This window comes from Neovison vison, chromosome 2, assembly GCF_020171115.1.
Source record: "Neovison vison isolate M4711 chromosome 2, ASM_NN_V1, whole genome shotgun sequence".
Classification (NCBI taxonomy): Eukaryota; Metazoa; Chordata; class Mammalia; order Carnivora; family Mustelidae; genus Neogale; species Neogale vison.
In genome coordinates this window covers 229,142,174-229,163,619 of record NC_058092.1, presented here as the reverse complement: position 1 = coordinate 229,163,619, position 21,446 = coordinate 229,142,174, and the positions used below count along the sequence as shown (strand labels likewise).

Sequence of the window (21,446 nt, the reverse complement as noted above, 5' to 3'; positions counted from 1 at the left end):
TTAGATTATCAACAATCATTATTATTCCTGCAAATACTATATCACTACTAAATTTCACACAGTTTTATTATTTTAACTGAAGTACCTAGCCCAGCAAATCAAAACCCATAAAATAACTAATACTTTAAAAAATATTCTCTCTGAAATCATCACTTGCAAACCGAGTAACTGACAAGCTTACTTTTGTCCAGCCGGGGTCGCGGATTATATCGATACCCAACCTGGCTCCAAAACACAGGCACGGAGCCTCGTGTTTGAATAAAGGACAAAGTATGATTATGAACATGAATTAACTGCTCAGTTTCCACATAATTCGCCACATTCCCATTTTTATCCACTCCTCTCCGTTTGTAACGCATTCCTAAAAGACAATTAAAACAGAAAACAGCAATGTAAAGAAATGATTTAGTCTGATCAGATATGCTCCTTAACCAAGGACGTCTTTTAGGATAGCTTAAAGGATCTCATGTGCAACCAGCAGGCAGAACAGTAACAACTTCCCCCAAACTCATAACGATATGCATCATTGTTTTTTAAAAGTTGAAGTGAAGATACTTTCTGTGAACTGAAAGGGAAGGGTTTTCCCAAGGGTGCTAGCACTCAGCAAGGATTTATTACCATGATCCAGGCTGTCAGTGGGAACAATGGTATTTAGAAGCATATCCCAAGTGACTCTCTTCTCTTCTCCATATACATACCTCCTTTTCTTTCTGCTTTTGTTAACTCTCCCCCATGCACCTCCCTCCAGAAATTGGTCCCCAATTACATCACACTATTTAGAGTCACTGAGCACTTTGAAGCCAATTATGTTTCCAAATCCATTATTGTCATTAGCATTTCAACACATCTGCAGCTTTACCATTCTCATCTAAATTTCACTTGCACACGATTTCTGCCCTCTACTCACCTGCTCTGTGCCTACTTCGGCGTGAAATGAGAGCCACTAGAAATCGTGGGTGAATGTCATCTACACAGGTGGACTCCTGAGGGGGGGTCTCTGGGCTGCTTTTCTCATCATCAGATGATTCATTATAATTAACCACCAGTTCTTCAATCTGCACGAAACCTTGGATAATGGGGATAATCCAGAAGTCCACCTCTGGTGTCTGAAAACAATATGAGCATCATATTGCTTCCCTCTGTACAGCACAGCTGCTCCCTTAAACCCATACAGAAGCTAACACATATTTGTGAGTTTACCAGAAGGAGAAACCTTCTATTTTTTAATCATGTTTCCTGCATATTGGAGGATGGCAGGAAGGAAGGAGGGAGGAGGACAAAGGGGAGAGCCTTTCCTTTTCTCTGTGGTGATCAGTTCAAAAAGAGCTGCCTGCCAGGTGCCTGGCTGACTTGGTTGATAGAGCACATGACTCTTGATTGCAGGGTCGTGAGTTCGAGCCCACTGTTGGGTATAGAGATTTCTTTAAAAAAAAAAAAAAAAAAAAAAAAAAGCTGCCTGAGAGGGCCCCCAGCATAGACACCACACTGCCTGGGTAACAAACTCAAGCTCTACCACTTACTAACTCACTCAGGTAAATCACTTAACCTCACCGTGCCTCAACGTCCTGCTTTGAGAAAGAGGAGAGACCATTACCTCATTAGACTGTGTAGAAGAGTAAAATGTAAAAAGGGTTTGGCTTAGCTCCTGCCTTATCATTAAGTATTTAACAAATGTAGCAATTGTGATTATTCCCCTTGGCACAGAAACAGAGGAACAAACAAAAACCAACATAGAGGTTGATTTTTAACTCCCCATTGCATCAAGGCTTTAATAAAATACAACCAACTCTGATCACCTTGTTATAAGCAAAGACTGACTCTATTTTCTAGTTTAGAAAAAAAACTTGCCTTGCCAAGCTAAAATCCACATAGCAAATGAATCAAAACAAAACAAAAAAATCCCTCCACGAGTATCTTATTTTACCAAGTCACCCAACATAATTAGGAGTATATTAATTACACTTAGACACATCCGCTTCTGTGCCTTTCAGGCTAAGAATACTCGAATTTCCCAGCTGACTGTGTGCAGGGACAGTAAAGGTAAAAAGTGCTCCAGGCAGCTGCTCTTGCTCTTTCTCTCACATCTCCACAACCGTATCCAGCCTTAGCCTTGGCATGACCTTTAAACCTACCTCATTGTTCATAGCCACATAAGCCAGGACCTGTCCCACGGTTATGTTTTGTTTTACGGAGCACGCAGATAGGGTCTTAGGAAGGTGGTTAGAATTGAAAATAGAAGTGAAGTGTCTATTTGCATTCATTATTCTTACCACCATCCTCATTATTTGTGTTTTTGTTCCAGCAATCATGCAAAACTCTTGACAGGAAAAGAGAAATGTAAACTGCCAAATGCATCTCGACTGCAAGTCATCGCTTTTAATGGTAATTCCAAGTGTCTGACAAAAACTCTGCCAAACATATTAGAACTCAGTATGTCAGCAAACGGCAAAAATTCGCATTACAGTCACCTTTCTTTTTCTCCCCATCACTGAATTTCTGTGGTCATAGTTTGATCAGCCTCATAAAAAGAGGTGAGAACATTTTCAAGCCTCATTCTCAAGAGAGGCATGGTAGATATCTAGTGGTAGACACTGCTCAAGTTCAAAATCATTTATACTAACCACTGCCAAGGGGGAGAGGAAGAAAGGAGAAAAAGGGTTTGAAATTTTTGAAAAGTTAATGAAAAGACAATATGTTACCCATTCAGCTATTTGCCTACTTTGTGTCCAGAACAGTAACTAGCACCCAGCAAGCCTTCCATACATATTTGTGGACTGAGTGAATGAATTGTCCTCGGACAGTCATAACTCTTTGAAATACGTGACAAAGTTAAGGAACAAAGTAATCACTAACCTGGAAGGAACCTCAAACAATAATCTCACCATATTCCCTGTCTTCCCAGATTCAAATACTGGCAGTACTGGAATGTCCTTTGAGATATTTCTCCTCTAATTCCCAGATGAGACAGAAAAGTTAAATGACTGGTATCATTAAAGGAAAATTGGGCTTCAACATTTCCAATGAGTACAAAAAAAATCCCTGTCTTTCATAGGAACCCTATGGACATTAGTCCCACAGACTTAAATGACTACTATCCTATGGGAACCTGTTAAAAAGCTAGGCCTTTGGCTAGGCAGTGGAGTTGTGAATTGCCTTAAATGATGCCTTGGCTTTCCTAGCTAAATGATTTCCATTCTAGAGGGGAAAATATTTTGTGAGATTTTTTAGTCAAAACAAAACAAAACAAAGCTTTTAAAAGTAGGCTGCACACCCACTCAAACTCCCAACCCTGAGATCAAGAGCACATGGCCTTGTGGGCCTGGTGGAGTTGAGCCACCAGGGCACCCTATTTTAGTGAGTTGTTTTTTTGTTCTTTTTTTTTTAGTTTTTAAAATTTTTTAAATAAACATATAATGTATTTTTAGCCCCAGGGGTACAGTTGTGAATCGCCAGGTTTACACACTTCACAGCACTCACACCCCCCAATGTCCATTTTAGTGAGATTGTTAATTCATCTTAATACAATTGAAAAATATTTGCTTCATAACTATAACTATAGGATATTTTTGAAACCATTACTCACACCAATCTCAGTAAGATCTTGTATCATATATTTATTCCAAAAAAATCGGTCATCAACCTGGAAAAGGCAGAGAACAGTTCAGAAACATGTTGTCTGAGCTTTCCTACAGAAGCCAAACAGGTCCATAAATTGTTCCACTCTGAGCTATGAGAGAAGTACCTTTTGCCAGAGGGGACGGGGATCCTTCTCCCCGGTGCTTTGCCTCTGCACCGAATTGGTCAGGTCATAGGTCAAGCTATAGTAAAAGGACTCTGAGTCCATGAACATCTTTAGCAACTCCTCAAGTAATCTCCTCTCCAACTTCTCCTTTTCTTTACTTTCCTTAACCTGTAAGAAATTCAGCTACTAATTACCACAGGAATTCAAATGTGCAGCAGCATGTGGATAATATCCAACTTCCTAGGAGACAAGGGAAAATGATCCCAAGGACCACGCACAGACAGTGCTTTCATAGGATAAGCAGTTTGAAAACAAATTTACAGGGGAGAAAATTACCCTTCGATTTAAAACTAATCAAAGATGAATTCCAAGCCCATATCAATTAAACTCTTACTTTCTTTTTATTAGGAGCAGACACATTGGTTTTAATATGTGTAAAGGTCTTCAGTAGAAACTTTGAGTCATCGGGAGATGGTACAATCTTCTCTGGTTTGTTAATTCCAAAATGATGCTTCTTACAGAGCTAAATAATTAGGAAGAGAAGAAAATTGTTATTCGTATCGGCTTGTTAAATGTTCAGGTATGAGTGCAGAAGGGGCTGCTACTGCTCATGCACTTTGGTCAAAAGAAAACCTCAAGGCTTATTAGTAAAGTGACCAAGTAGTGAGCTGATCGTAGAAAGCACAGCTCTGGTTTCAAGGATTAGAAAGTTACAGTAGAGGATAAGCAAAGAATAAAGGACAGGATATCCTTAGGATTTAGGGGTGGGAAATTCAGGTTAAGGTCATAATTACAGTAAATTCTTATCAAATACAACTGAAGAAAAAGATCTCTGGTTGTTAATGCTCTGAAAATTGGCATCTAAGACTAAAACTATTGCAAAATACACATTTGCTATGCTCCAGGGGCATTACTTTCCAGCCATCTGTGCTAAACATTCATTCATGCTGGTTAACTGAGTGTTTTGGTCAAGAAGATGTCAAGAGTCTGTTCTACTGGGAATCTTAAAAGCTGGACATGTCAACCACTCTCTCTCCTCCTATCCTCACACAAACGAATAGAATCAGCATGAAAACGTACTCTTTGGGACTACAGATTAAATTTGAAGAAGCTGTAAGCAGAGGCTGCAGGAAATGTGCGGTCCAGCTGACAAAGATGAGGAAGAGGGTGGGAAGGTATTACGAGAAGGGCACAGAGGTTTAAAGAAGGCTACCTGGTTAGAGTCAAGGGTATTACAAATAACTTCATACAGCTCAACATACAAAGCAAAAGATTCTATTATCCATATGCAAATTAATTCCATTTTTTCAACACACTGGTTGTATTACTACACTAAGCAGTAGGCTCTCATTGAGAACAAACAGTTAATGCCCATTATAAGTGGTGTCTTACTAAATAATGATTACTAGATGATAAACAGGATAAAAAAAAACTTTAATGAGAAGAGCAAAAGCTAGTCCAAACTTTGATTTTATATTGAATAAAAAGGGTAAAGGCATGCCTGTTCTATCAAATTTGGAAGTGGACAATTCTGTCAATCATCTCTCAATAAAGCTGAGGGGAAACTGGAAGTGGAGACTGAGGACCGGGCTGTATTCAGACATAATGGAATCTTGCAGATCTTATGCCTTTTCAAGATTATGGCTACCAAACCCTCTCCTCCCCTGAGTTCTGCAACCTGATTACAACTTTATGTTGCTCCTGCTCTACCAGTGAACACAAGGGGACTGAAGATGAGTCACAGCCGTCCTGCCAAAACTGAGCTCATGGTTTCCCAAAAAGTAAGCAAAACTAACAAGATCTCAAGTTGACAGGGAAGGCGAGAAGAACTAAGCAAAAGGACACTGCTCCAGCATCTTCTCCCCACCTTGCACGGGACACTCCCATCAGCACAGAAACACGCTGATGCAGCTCTCCTCTTACACCTCCACTTGACGCCTCCTCCTCTGCCAGCTAGCGTCGTAGTCCTCTGTACTCCTCCTCACTGCCTCCAACCTCCTGCTGCTCCCCCGTACACTGCTACCTTCACTGTGACCAATGACCTCCCCTTTGCTAAGCACAATGGTGGAATCTTGGTCCTTATCTTAACCTCTCGGTAGCATCTGACACAGTTCGTTACTCCCTCATCCTCTCTGATACACTGTACCCCTGGCTTTCACCGCTCTCCCTTACCTCTTTTACTGGTTCCTTTCCAACCATTTGACTTCTTAATGTCTTGGCCACCAGGAGGTTCAGTTCTTGACCCTCTTCTCTATCTACATTCTCTCCCTCAGTGATTTCATCCGATACCATGGATTCGGTATCTTCCATATGCCAGCTTCTCCTTCCTAAATGGGTATTTCCAGCTCAGCCCTCTCCCAAAATTCTAGACTCACAAATCCCAACATTTCTGTTTGAATTTCCAGCAGGCATCTCAAAATCAACATGTCCAAAACCAGATGCTCATCTTCCTTCCACTGCCTTTACCGCCCCACCACCACCACCACTTTCTGCCCCTTGCTCACTCCAGCGCATCTACACTGGCCTCCTGGCTGCTCCTCAGCACGTCGGGAACACTTCCACCTTGGGGACTTTGTCCTAGCTGTCCTCTCCCCAGACCTCCTACCACCATCTCCACCCCAGGCACTCCCCCCATCACCTGTACTCTACCCAGCTTTTATGTCCCAGAGCATATATTACTTCCCAACATACTACATAATTACTATCCTGATGTTTATGATCTGTCCTCCCCCTGTTATAATGGGAGCTCTGTAAGGCAGACATGTTTATCTTGTGGACTCCTGTATCTCTAGTGCCTTCGTAGCACCTGGCAAGGAGGTGTCAAGAAATATTTGTTAAATGAATGAATCATCAAATAAATGAATGAATGAATGATGCTAAAATAGAAATGGTAACCTCCAGATTCATCTGCAGGGCATGCATGTAAGTAGTCCCGTGAAAAGGTCACTCCCCATCTTCCATGAATATCTCCTACACACCCCCATCTTCGATGGCGCAGAATTATTAGGGCAGTAGAGAAGCAGGTTTTGTTTTTTTTTAAGATCTTATTTATTTATTTGAGAGGCAGAGAGAAAGCAAGAGAGCATGAGCAGCAAGGAAAGGGAGAAGCAGGCTTCCCACTGAGCAGGGAGCCTGGCGTGGGGCTCGATCCCAGGACCCTGGGATCATGACCGGAGTCAAAGGCAGACACTTAACCAATTGAGCCACCCAGGAGCCCCAGGAAGCAGTTTTAAAAAGAGGCTCTCCTATTAGTCCCCTGCCCCTGCTTGCAACACTGAACAACTGTGGGTTAGCAATTTTTATATAAAATGTTATTAATTATCTAGTCATATTAATAACACTCTTAACAAAATTGAAAACATGCCCAAACTACTTATAAACTGTAGCAATTTTAATTTCTAAAACATTTGTCAGACATAGTTATTCCTTAAGAGTATTCAAGCTAGGGGCGCCTGGGTGGATCAGTGGGTTAAGCCTCTGCTTTAGGCTCAGGTCATGATCTCAGGGTCCTGGGATCGAGCCCCGCATCAGGCTCTCTGCTCAGCAGGGAGCCTGCTTCCCCCTCTCTCTCTGCCTGCCTCTCTACTTGTGATCTTTCTCTCTGTCAAATAAATAAATAAAATCTTAAAAAAAAAAAAAAAAGAGTATTCAAGCTAGCAGAATTTCCCCCAGGAATGTTTCGAAGCCCATGCTCAAGACCTAGCTATTCTAAAGTAACCTTGACGCAGCACATCTCATCTGTACCCAGGCGATGCTCACTCTCAGAAGTCCCTTTTTCTTTGCAAAGCTAGTTTCCTGCTGTGTCCCCTCTAGGACCAGGACCTTCCCTTCATTCATCCCCCTCTCCTCCGTTCCTACCATTTTCTAACACTGTTAGAGTTTACCAGAACATGTATTGTTTTAAACCATTCCTCGACTCTAGAATCTCCTATGAGTTAGCAGGGTACAAACAGTGTCATAGTCACTTGTGAGAACGTGGTCTGGTTGGGGTAGGTCAAAGAGTGAAAGCCCAATGGGACCACTCAGGCAAAGTAAAATAAGGACCACCTCAACTCCAAAGAGGATACATCTTGTCTCTAAGAACAGGACACTGACAATCACTGCTGTGGTCTCTTTCTCTGGTCCCCACAACTTTGGCTCTTCCCCCACCTCTGACTGATCCTTCTCAGTTTTCTTTGTTGGCCTCTCTTTCTGTCTCTAAAGACAGCGGTGTTTCCCAATGTTCTGCCCTTAGCTCTCTTCCCCTTCATGCAGTCTAGAAAACATTTTCTTTCTCATTTTAACAGTGGCTGGTATGTTTAACTACACATTTCTAACGCCACTCTTTAGCTGAGTTCATGATATAAAAATGTAACATCTCCCAGCTACTGACACACTAGTCCCTCAAATTCAGCATCCCCAAAACTGAACAACATTTGTTTCCCAAATCGTTTTTCCTTCGGTTGCCCCACCTCACTAACGGGACTAACTACTGGACCCCTTTGGCAAGAAACCAAGTGACCATTTTCCATTATTTTCCCCTAGTAGCTCCCTATCAACCCCAACTACCTCATGCTGATTGCTAGAGTGTTTACTATCTGTTGCCCAGAGCAGTATTTCTCAAGGCAGGTGCTACTACATAACAGACAGGAGAATTCTTTATGCATGATTATCCCACACTGTGCAGACAACCTAACAAGCTTCCTCTCCTGAGCTAGGGAGTCACACTCCAGCATTAGACCCCTTTTAAGTACCCTTTTTAAGTTCCCTGTACCCTGTTTAAGTTCCCTTTACTGTGCAGTGGCCAAATCTCTTGCTCCCACTACCTCATTCCAGACCCAGAACCCAGGAGGCCTAGGGTCTCAGTTCAATCTACCACCCATGTATGGTCCATGATGCTGCTTCTCTCTAGGCCTGGAAAGGTCTTTTTATTTATTTTTTTCTTTCTCTTTCTTTAAAAGAAAGAAAGAAAGCAAGCCTATTCCTAGGCTTGGAACACAGCCCAATCCCAATATCCGTTGACTTCCTTATCTATAACACCCAAATCTAAAAATATCTGAAACCTGCAAGTTCATTTTTTAAGTCTGTTACAAAATTCATTTAATGGCCAAATATGGCCTGAACAAATATGAGACCACTGATAGTCATCCTTTATATCCCTTAGTATGAATATTCCTACGCTTCTTCAGGAAATATGAATGTGTCGTATTACAGGGTAATGCCCAGACTCACTGGGTGTAGATGGAATATTTAAAATGGCCTTTTGAAAACCCTCAAATCCTGAATTCTAAGATAAATATGGCCCCCAATTTTTCAGATAAGGACTGTGATCTGTATAGCAGAACACAAACTCATAGTACCATCTTAATCTGGAAGTCTATTTCTGTCTCTTAAAACCAATTTTTCTAAATAGAGATTTAAATTTACTTTAAACAATAAACATTTTAGAATCTTTGATGTAGTTACCTTTAGAAAGGTATAGGTTATCATTTTTTAAAGGGTTACATTTTTTTTAAAGTAGGCTACCATTTTTTTCCTAAGTATTTTTTATAATCACCCAATGTTCATCCCAACAAATACATTCCTTAATCTTAAAAGGGTTAAATTTAGTCCTACTGAAAAACAAGGATAGAGAAAATAACTTCTTGGGATCACATCCAGTCCAAAGATGCTTTGTTTAGACAGAGCTCTTGGGATTACAACATGCAGCGCTCTGATAGTGGGATCATCTTCCCCTTTCCAGAGGCCCAGTCAGTTCTGTGCAGTGTGCTTAGGTCCTTACAACTTTGATACACACGATCTCAAAAAGAAAACCACCACCATGAGCCCCATGATGCTCCCTTAGTTTTTCTATTAGTCTAGAGCTTATGTTTTACAACCAAGGTTAAGGGACGTTGCTGCTGCTATTTAAGAAAAGGAAAATAAATTATTTTCCTTTAAAAGCTAGTATCTATATCCATCTGGAGCTAAGATTTTTTTTTTTTATTATTTGACAGAGATCACAAGCAGGCAGAGAGGCAGGCAGAGAGAGAGAGGAGGAAGCAGGCTCCCCACGGAGCAGAGAGCCTGATGCGGGGCTCGATCCCAGGACCCTGAGATCATGACCTGAACCAAAGGCAGAGGCTTTAGAACCCACTGAGCCACCCAGGCACCCCAGGAGCTAAGATTTTAAACAGACATCTAAAGGGAAATCAAATGTGGAAAATGATGCAGTTATCTATTAAGGCAATGAGATACAGCAAATAAGATATGCAGACGGGACAGTAGCCTATAAAACTTTAAAGGATGTTTTCTCAAAAGAAAGAACATCTATGTTCTCATCTCTTTGAACGCCACAGATTGTTCATAACCTTGTATAGATCTTTTTTTTTTTTTTTCAAATGCTATACTGCTTTGAAAAGCAGTCTGGCAGTTCCTCAAAAGGTTAAACACAGAGTTACCATATGACCCAGGAATTCCTCTCCTAGGTGGATGCCCTTGCAGGAGGCGAAAACAAATGCCCACCAAAAACTTGTGCATGAATGTTCACGGAATGATTCATCATAGCCAAAAAGTGAAAACAATCAACTATCCATGAACTGATGAATGGAGAGAGAAAATGCAACAGATCCACATAGTGGGATGAAAAGGAATTAAATATGCTATATACCAACGGCCAGCACACACTTTGAAAACACTGTGCTAAATAAAATGAAGCCAGCCCCAAAAGGACACACATTATACGACTCCATTTATGAGAGATGTTCCGAAGAGGCAAATTTAGAGAGGCAGAAAGCAGATCAGAGGTTGCCTAGGACTGATGGGGCTGGAGTGTGGAGAGAAATGAGGAATGACTGCCAATGAGGTTTGAACCCAACAGGGTTTCTCCGTGGAGAACATAGGCGCATATGTTCTAAACCGATTATGGTGAGGGTCACAAAACTGAATATACTGAAAGCCACTGAATTATAAGCTGCAAATGTAGTATGTGAATTGTTTCTTTTTTAAATTGGCAAACAAGCCTTATACTTGAGGTAAAAAGGCAACTGAGGCAGAAAACTAGAAAAATCTATTAATTCTAGTCTCTCTAATAAAATTGCTTCTGCTCCAATTACAGAAGACAGATGAGGCCCTAGCCAATCTGAGGACAGTGACCACACTGAAGAGCCTGAGGGCCCTGCTGGGCAAGGGTGAGAACACTGGAAGTGATACACAGGCAGCCAAATTAGAAAGATGTAGAATGAAATGTAAGACTCAGTTTTGTTTTAAAACATCTTTTCATGTGCATATGTTCTGTATATTTATGAAAAATAATAGAAGTAGGAAAAATATGTAAAATGCAAAAAATGAAAACTTTTTGGAAAATTTAAAAGTAACATTGTTCCTTCAAAGTGGTTGGGGCAAATGGAAATAACCATTAAGACTCACTGGAATATGGACAATGATTATTTCTAAGTAGTGGGTTGTTTCCCTTCTCATTTACAATTTACTACACCAAAAAAAACCCACAAAAACCAAAGCAAATAACAAAACTATCAAGCTTCTAAAACCTTTTAAATGGATTTATATGGAAATTGAAATAAAGATCCCAAATATTTAAATTAACGTGTCAGAAAATAAGAGAACAATTCATGATTTCAACATAGCCCTTCCTCCCATTGTTCACTGTTGGAAACTGCTTCTACCATAATACAGGACTAAAAGAAGAGGAAAAAGCTTAAGTCCAAATTTCTAAAATGATAATCTTTTGAGAGATAGGTGTGCCAAACTATTCACTAAAATTGGATCTGGAAGTGTTTTCTCTATGTCATGTTATCCCCCATCAACAAGGATCATGACAGATTTTCAACTCGGAGCATAAACCACACCCATAATGTCCCCTGATAAGTCCTGTAGTTTGTAGGGTCCAATAGAGCTGTCAAAATATTCAACTATCTCGGGACGCCTGGGTGGCGCAGTTGGTTGGACGACTGCCTTCGGCTCAGGGCGTGATCCTGGAGTCCCGGGATCGAGTCCCACATCAGGCTCCCAGCTCCATGGGGAGTCTGCTTCGCTCTCTGACCTTCTCCTCGCTCATGCTCTCTCTCACACTCTCTCTCTCTCAAATAAATAAATAAAATCTTAAAAAAAAATATTCAACTATCTCATGTGGAGGGAAATCTCATTTTCATTTACAGATAATCTGTTTTACTTTAGAATATCAAGATAGAAAAGAGGAAAATGTGAAAAATGAAAAACTTCAAGTTTTCATAATATTCACATTTTTGTGCTTAAAAATTCCATGTAAATGTCATCTTCTAACCACCCCCTCCCAAGCTTTATCCAACAGTCAGCTACTAATCTCAAAAATGTTAAAGATTGGTGGGCAAAAGGGCATCAGAAAAACCTTGAAAAATCCAACACGGGGTGCAAGCTTCTCTGGACCAGGAGTAATAGTACATTTCCCCAGGGCTGGGAGTGCAGATGTGCAAGCTGATGACAGACAGGCGGGTAAGTGCTAGACAAGCCGGTCGCCTGCTCTGAATCTAACTTCCAGGGTCTCCAGGCTTAATGCTGACCAGAATGCGAGCCCAAGGGACGCTCCCCCTCACGGCGAAGATTGGTGACAGAAAGACATGCCGAGTTTTCATTTTGTCGGCAAAGCCATCCAAAGACATCGATGACAAATTTATTGGCTCAGCAAACTAACGGAATTTTTGCTTGTCTGCCTGCTCTTCCCTATAATAAAATGCAAACAAAACCACAGAGACCTGCTTTTATGCAAACAAAACCACAGAGACCTGCTTTTAATAGGCCTAACTGCTACCGAAGTTATTTGTCTCTGGGTCAGCAATAATGAATAATGTTCTGGCTCTAGTACCAATAAAGGGGAATAGGAAGTACTCTAATCTTTTTTTTGATTCCTGTAATAAAGAGACTATCAGGGTCCTCTTAAATAAGTGTTTTTTAAAGATTTATTTGAGAGAGCGAGAGCACAATGTGGGGAGGGGCAAAGGGAGAGGGGAAGCAGACTCTCCACTGAGTGGGAAGCTGGCTGCGGGACCAAGACCCTGGGACTGTTTCCTGAGCTGAAGGCAGAGCCCTAACTGACTGAGCCATGCAGGTGCCTCTTAAATTCTTTTCAACGTTGGTTTCTTATAATTAGATTGTCAAACTACCAGTAAAATCTGAAGCATAAAAACAGCTATATTTTTATTTATTTTTTAAAACTGTCTCTAAACTGTCGGTCTCTAAACTTCTACCCCAAGAGCCCGGCCTGGAAAAACATGTATTGAACTGTGGGGCGGTGGCTGCTATGCTACCTGTTAACCCGCTCTTTACGTAACAACGAGGCAGCTCAGAAAGACTGATACAGGACCAGACAGCCTGAGTCCAGGTCCAGACTCCACCATTTGCCAGCTGGGGCTTATCTCTTGCCAAGCCTCCTTCCTTCATCTGTACAGCCTGGATCCAACAGTGCTCACCTCATAGAGTGGTCTGAGCAGCTCAGCTGGCTGAGCAGCCGACCCTTGGTGTCGACTCAAGTCATGATCCTAGGGTCATGGGATCAAGCCCCACACTGGGCTCCCTGCTCAGCGTGGAGTCTGCTTGAGATTCTCTTTCTCTCCCTCTGTACCACCCCCATGCTTGTTCTCTCTCTAAAATAAATAAATAATTCTTTAAAAAAAAAAAAAAAGGAGCGTAGGACTAGGGCAGAGTGATGATACCCCTAGATGCCAATATCCACACCAATAGCAAACATGATACAAATTCTTTCATGGGTCACTTCTACAAGGTGGCAGTACAGTGTGGTAAAAAAAAAAAAAAAAAATACCAGCCCTGGGAAATCTCATTATTTTGGACTTAAGTCCCTCTATTATAGGCTTGATTTCCTCCTGAAAAATTAAAAGACTGCACTAGGTTAGTGGTTTCTTTCTTTAAAACAACAGCAACAAACAAACAAAAAAACTTTTAAAAATTACGAAAGAAATATACGCTTGAAATTTTTCAAAAAATAGAGATAAAAGGCATATAGAGTAAGTTAAATTTCACCTTCTTGACTACCCCTTCTCTCCCCCAAATTAGGAGTTTTCAAACTGTACTATGCAGAGTCCTAGGGCTCCCCAGAAGCAGAAGGTGGCTTTCCAGCAGAGGCCACATGGGCAGGGACCCAAAGATCCCCTCCCCCCCATCACCACCTCAACCAAAGCAGCTCAGCTTTTATGCATCTGATATACTGGATTTCACAGATTTTGAAACAAAGTTTCTACTACTAAAGTGAAGTTTGAAAAACAAGGACTAAATTGCTTCAAAAATATCATCCAGCTCTATAATTATGATTTGGGCCTAATTAAACCAAATACTCATATTTGTTATTATATTTATACCAAGTTTCCATAAAATTTCCTTAGACTTCCACCTTACCTCTAGCTCAAGATCCTGAGGTTCCATCTCAGAAAGGGACAGCACAGCAATTTTGGTAATTTTACACACCTCATGGTCTTCTGGAAGTTTGCCCACCAATGCTTTCTGCCGAATTAAAATAAGCCACCATGGAAGATCTGAAAGAGAAACGTCACACCAACGTCTGGTACCCATAAAGGACCACTATCCTGGCAAGCTGAAGATGAATAATCTAACATAATACACATTAGATATAACCCTTTAAAGTAAAGCACATGACAGATATATAAATGGCCCTCACATGTGAAGATACGTTCAATCTCAGTTAAAAATAGAGAGATGTGAACTAAAATACAGTGATACCATTTTCGTCCATCAGACTGGGGGGAAATATGGAGATATGACAGCACATTCGTTAACAAGGCTGTGGGGACACAGGCAAAGTCATACAGTGTTGGTAGGAATAAAAGTAGAACTTTTCTGGAAGGAAATTAAGTGATACCTAGTAATAAAACATATACACTTACTTTTAACCTACTAATCCCACTCTTGTGAGTTTACCTTGAAGATACAGAATCAACCTAAAAGTATGTACACTCAAGTCTATTCACTGCAGCAGTTTGTAATTACAAAATATTGGAAACAACCTGATTGTCCAGACATAGGAGAATGGCTCAACAAGCCAGGACACAGCCACTCTGTGGAGTACTATGCAGATACAGAAAAGAATGAGAGGCTTGGTCTAGCAACTGACAAGGAATGATTCCTGGATACAGCACATGGATAAACTGTATACATTTACAGAACAAGGAGATAATAAAATCATATAAGAATTATATTATCGAATCAAAGCACAAAAGAGTATCTAGCATGTGCCACCTATTATGTAAGAAAGAAGATCTGAGGGGTGTCTGGGTGGTTCAGTCAGTTAAGCACCGGACTCTCCATTCCGGCTCAGGTCGTGTTCTCAGGGCCCTGCGACTGAGCCCCAGGGTGGGGATGGAGGCCTCTGGGCTCACTGGGGAGTCTACTTGGGATTCCCTCTGCCCCTATCCCCCCATACAGGCTCATTCTCTCTCTCTCTCTCTCAAAAATAAATAAATCTTAAAAAAAAAAAAGAAGATATGAGAAAATATGCATACATCTGCAAATTTACACAAAAAATAAGAGCAATAAATTAGAAGTTAATGAGCCTGGTTACCTACAGAGGGTAGGCAGAAATAGGACAGAAGAAGGGGGATCAGGGAAAATGATAGTTCTCTGAGTATATCCTTCTGTATAGTTCCAACTCTTAGAACCATGGTGATGTTTCATATCTCCTCAAAAATAAAGAAACAGTTCCAGAATGTGTTTGTGGGGCTGGGAAGGGGACTCAAAACAAAACACAAACAGCAACTCAACTCTGCTTCAAATGGACAATGTTACTCTGGAAAACGTGTTTTGTAAAGATAAAGACAAAAAGAATTATAGATAATATTGTATGTATAGTATAACAGTGAATTTGTTGGAAGGGTATGATTTAGCATTCCAAAACTACTTTAGGTGTACACTAGCACTGAGCAAATAATGTACTGAGGACAATGGCCGGGGCGGGGGGGGTTAATGTGGAAAAACAAACTAAAGAAATTTTTAATAAATACAAGAAAGAAGGAAAGAAAACACCCAGAGGCCCAACAAGTCTTTCCAATCCACATTTTTACTTTTCACAAAGATTTTTAATTAAATGAGAAATGCTCTATGAAAGACAGCATGCAAATGTAATTTTTCAGTTTATGAAATTATACCCTTAAGAAATGCTACCTAAAAAAAAAAAGAAATACTACCTAATTAGCACCAAAAAAAAAAAAATTGAAATAGCGTTTCACTAATTTCTTATGAAAAACCAGCATACATATTCACCATATGAAAAACACTCTTAAAAGAGATATATAGTATTTCAATTTCCCCCAAATATCAATCAACTCTCATTTTAGGGATCGTGCTTTGAAGATGTGCTTTAGGCATTTCATAAATGCAAGGGTTTGGAAGAGTTTCATAATTCTTTATAAAGTAGGGTGGAAATTTACTCCGAAGTTTCAAGTTTTTTACAGGCCATTTCATTATTCATTATCATTAAACATTAGCCAAGGTCCTACCAAGGGCCAGGGAGTATTTCAGGCATGGATCAAGATCAGTTACCAACCACCTATCATATAATAAATCAAACACATAATAAATAAAGCATATAACATGATACTTGTGCTTCAGAAGGGTAGGAATTAGCAACGAACAACATATGTTAAATGTCAATACATTTTGTTGAATAAAACAAAATAAAACCTTTACCATAGGTCTCCTAACCTCACAGGAATAATTTCTATTTTACACTGAACAAATTAGAGTGACGGCAGTTACCCAGACAAGGCAACCCTAACGAAAACCTTTTCCTACTTTATGCCTTCTTGCTGAAGTTGACTTTGGATACATTTCATATTAACATTGCAAATTATAGTTTTAATAAATAACAGAAATGAATAACACAATGTGCATAAGCAAATGCAATAAATATCTTGCCAATAAACCATCTAATGGCACAGTGACAAAATATAAAAATATTAACCTTCTAACAGAGGTTTCACTCCATTCATAAACTCACTTGGGAAACCAAAAGGCATCATTTTTTTCCCCCAAAACACAGATACTGCCAATACTGAAATACAACTTACAAATTCAAATATACTTTAAAATGAAATATGCATATTTTTAGAGTTTAGTTAGCTACGTCAACAGAAAAAAATGTGAAAAATTGAGGTGTTTTAAAAAATATATATATATATATAGTATAGACTGAAGTTCAATAGATCTGGGAAGTTAGGATGAAGATTAAATCTGAGAAAATATAATGTACATGATCAAAAATGGAAAAAGAATCTGTAAAGAGCAGCCTTCCCTTTTCAGGGAGGCTTTAATGTTCTGGACTTTGAGGTCAGAATTCAGACTTAAATTTTAGCTCACCACTTATTTTTTTTTTAAAGGTCTTATTTAAAACAAGAGAGAGAGAGAAAGGGAGAGAGAGAGCAAACACAGGGGTAGAGGCAGAGGGAAGAGAATCCCAAGCCGACTCCACACTGAACGCAGACCTGATACGGGCTTGATCCCAGGATCCTGAGATCATGACCTGAGCCAAAACCAAGTCAGACACTTATCTGACTGAGCCACCCAGGTGCCCCTAACTCACTGCTTTTTTACCCTGTACTTGGCAGCACAATACTTGACTGACTTCTTGGTTTTCTCATCTGTGGAATGCCATAAAACTGCCTGCTGCAGAGAATAGCTATGAGGATCAAATAATTTTTGTAGTTGATGTGATTGTTAGTTAACAACGAATGTTACCATCCTTTGGTAGCAAAACATCCTATAAAGCTGGGTAAATAAAACAATGGGGGTACTGGTAGAGGAACCATCAAATGAATACCAGAGTAGAACAGAGCAGACAGAAACAGACCCACATAATATGGGCACCTAGTACATGATAAAGGGGTGGGAAGAGTGTATATCATGAATTAGTTTGGAACACATACTCAAGCATTTGTGGTTAAACAGGTTATCTGGAGTCTGCTTTGAAATAATTTAGCAGCTGGGCATGTGGGGATCACGGATTTAAAAAAATGTCTTTTTTATAGTTGACTTCCAACCAGACCTACGAACGGCATTGGGTTAATTGCTCTCTTAAGTCTTTTAATCTCCGGTCTGTTTTCAGTCTCACACATGGATCAAAAAAAAAAAAAAAAAAAAAAAAAAACCAAAACCAAAACCATGAAAAGTAAAATACGGGAATAGATATAGGCTGGTTATAATCAAAGTAATTTGGGATGATGAAACTTTTGGATTTAGTGCTGATGGTCATACAACTTTGAGAATATATTGTACACTTTTAAAAGGGTGAGTTTTATGGCATGTGGATTACATATCAAACTTTTTAAAGCTCCTTCTTAAAAAAAAAAAAAAAACTTGTTAGGAGTTTTAACCTAGTGAAGCAGAGAAAAAAAACTAAAAAGTGTATTTTCTGCCAAAAACAAAAGTAAAGCTAGGACAGCCTACTAATTCTTTTTTTTTTTTTTTTAAGGTTTTATTTTTTTATTTGACAGAAAGAGAGACGGAGCAGGGGAGCAGCAGAGGAAGAGGGAGAAGTGGGTTCCCCGCTAAGCAGGGAGACTGATGTGGTGCTTAATCCCAGGACTCCGGGATCATGACCCGAGCCAAAGGCAGAGGTTTAATAACTGAGCCATTCAGGAGCCCTGGCAGGCTACTAATTCTTGAAATACATCAACACTATTCCAAACAGCTACCTTTTCTCACTAGTGTTCAAAAAATGAATTGAAATTATCTCAATGGAGGGGCACCTGTGTGGCTCAGACAGTTGAGCGTCTGCCTTCTGCTCAGTTTGTGATCCCAGGGCCCTAGGCTTGACCCCCACATTGGGCTCCCTGCTGAGCAGGGAGCCTGCTTCTCCCTCTCCCACTCCCCCTGCTTATGCTCTGTTTCTCTATGTCAAACAAATGAATAAATAAGCTTTTAAAAATTCTCATAATGGAAAGAAAATGAAGATTTTTGAATTGGACACAGAGTTATCTTCAGGCAAAATCAATGACTCTAGAAAACAAAGGAAAACCAAAAAAACCTCATAGAAAACATCTGTGCTATATTTATTTTGCTTTAGGTGAAACAGCACTTAACAACCGCAGAAGCCTGGAAAGTCTGGTGAGAACGAGCATGTTAGTAACAGGGTTAAATGACTCAAATATACGCTTTATAGTTTGAACTTCAAGACAACAAAAATGTGGAAGTATCCAGGCACTAGTGTTTAGCAGTCCCAGGATGTGTCAGGCATAATGGTGTAATTAAATTTTTAAAAATCACCAAGGCAGACTATTGTATTAATTTATATCACCCACCAGGAAAAGAAAATTTTTTTGGCTCAATTAAGGCTGCCACGTTGCGATGCAGAGGTGTGGGAGAACCAAGAGCCAAGGGTAACTTAGGCTAGCAAGGTCCTTCGGCATAAAGATATTCTTTCACCCTTTTAAACACATTACGGTGGAAGAAAAAGTCAGTCTTGTAACCGTGCCTTCTCCAGGAAGAGACAGACAAGGAATTCTGACTTCCCAGCGAGGTAAGAAAACTGAGAAGGAAGGCATTATCTTGAAAAGCATGACCAGTAGAGCAAGCTAAAACAATAGTCCTGGAAAAGATTGAACTGCTCGCTCTAGACAAGAACGACTCACTTAAAAGGGGACAAACGACTGTGGAATAAAGATTCTCATCAAAAAATTTTTTTCATCCAATTTCAGAAAAAACTGTTTTCAGAGAGACACTCATGACCTCACGTGTAGGCAGTATTCCATCTACATGTTTCTCAACATGGCCATCCATCCTTCTGACATGAAGAAAAGATCAGCATTTGATCCAACGATGAGTATCCAGCAATCCTTTTTATTTTTATTTATGTTAATTTTATAGGGAACATATGAATACGTTCTATTTGCTTAAAAATGTGAATGCTAATGGATAAAACTAAAGTTCCATTTGACCATTATTCTCCATTCCATGGATATTCTTTAGATCAAATCCAAACTCCCAACTTTGTGAGAGCAATTAGTTACCATTTTTGGCATTAGTCCTTTGAATCCTACTTGAAAGCTTAAAGAGGAATTAAGAAAAAAAATTCCACTTTATTTTTCCTATGAAACATTCAGATGTACATTGATTTACCAAAAACTGTTCTTTGAGGATAAGCCGCTGATGGGTATTCCGGGCTGCTGTTTATGCTTTTTCTTTTTAATGCAACACAGTTTTATCTAGTATTTCCAGAGTATTCAGCTCAGCTTCCTTTTGCACACAGAGCTGATGTGCTTACTGACTATTTAATTAAATTATGTGATTACAATAATGAGTTAAACAGATACAAACATGTTTGGGATCAAACACAAGCCACCATGCACCAGCCAAGAGGGGGGCTTCCTACGGGCTCCCCCACCAGCCAGCAGCTTTCAGCCTTCAGAGCAGCCAGGGCACCCACCAACAGGCTTTGTAGAGAGGCAAACTAATTCCTTTAAATTTGCCAACTTATTTACACTTTCCATGGACCTCCATCCCTTCTCACATCTCTGTGCTCCCATGAAGTGTCATTTATTTTTCGCCTGAAGAACTCTCTTTAGTACTTCTTTTTAGTGCAGATGCTATTGGTAACAAGTTCTCTCGGTTTCAGTTGGTCTCAAAATGTCTTTATTTTCCTTAGATTTTAAAGGTACAAAATGCCAGACAGGCACTTTGACAATATTGTTCCACTATCTTTTGGCTTCCATTATTTCTCTCAAGTTTCACTGATGCTTCTGAACTTAATGTGCACTTTTCCTTTGCCTGTTTTCAGGGTGTTTTCTTTGTCTTAGTTTTCGTCAGTTTCATTATGAGGCACCAAAGTGTGTGTGTTTTTTTTAATACTTTCCCCCTTGTGGTTCAAAGTACTTCTTAAAGCTGCGACTTGTATTCATAATTGGTTTTGGAAAATTCTTGGCTATTATCTCTTCAAATATTGCTTGTCTTTTGCTGTCAGAAACAGACTAATTTCTCTTGATCTCAGTTTTTTGAATGTATTAAGTCTCTTTAAATGATCCATTATATATTAACACACTATACATTATAAAAGAAGCTAATAATTAGGAAATCTTAATGGTTTATCTCAGGATAAATTATGTTCCAATTCAAGAGATCCTGTTTTGTTGCCTTTTTTTTTTTTAAACACCAATCTTTGGTAGGAATTTAAATTCAGTTTGATGTATACATAAAAGCTACTTCATTGGGGTGCCTAGTTGGCTCAGATGGTCAAAACTCTGCTTTCAGGTCGGGTCATGATCCCAGGGTCTTGGCACTGAGCCCCACAACCCGTTCCCCACTCAGCAGGGAGTCTGCTTCTCCCTCTCCCTCTGGGACACTGCCCCCATGTGCTCTCTTGGGCTCTTTCATACTCTCTCTCTCAAACCAATAAAAATCTTTAAAAAAAAAAGTTTAAAACCTACTTCATTGATACACATTGAATAAGCTATTAATTGGCCAATTACTACTTTTATATGAATATGAGCATGAATTTGTAGGATAGGTTTTATGCAAATTCATACAGAATTTAAATTTCTAAAGATATAAATTCATGGTATATCTAATATAATGTTTTGTTTTTATATTTAAAGTCATTTCTGGGGCACCTGGCTGGCTCGGGCAGTAGAGCACACAACTCTTGATCTCAAGCTTATGAGTTCAAGCTCCACATTGGGCATAAAGCTCAGTAAATAAATAAGTAAATAAACAAATAAAGCCATTTCTGTTTTAA

General features: G+C 39.7%; 1 protein-coding gene across 2 annotated transcripts in view; it reads right to left on the bottom strand.

Annotated features, from left to right (window-relative positions):
- INPP5F (inositol polyphosphate-5-phosphatase F) overlaps positions 1-21,446 on the bottom strand; it is a 79,301-nt gene that overhangs the window by 26,968 nt on the left and 30,887 nt on the right. The window contains exons 3-8 of one of the 2 annotated variants that reach the window (XM_044240627.1): positions 14,105-14,241; positions 4,137-4,265; positions 3,743-3,910; positions 3,584-3,640; positions 908-1,106; positions 182-361 (exon numbers count right to left, since the gene is read on the bottom strand). In XM_044240627.1, coding sequence (XP_044096562.1) covers positions 182-361; positions 908-1,106; positions 3,584-3,640; positions 3,743-3,910; positions 4,137-4,265; positions 14,105-14,241 — 870 coding nt within the window. The remainder of the gene's footprint in view (positions 1-181; positions 362-907; positions 1,107-3,583; positions 3,641-3,742; positions 3,911-4,136; positions 4,266-14,104; positions 14,242-21,446) is intronic. The other variant, XM_044240628.1, reaches the window with a different exon arrangement.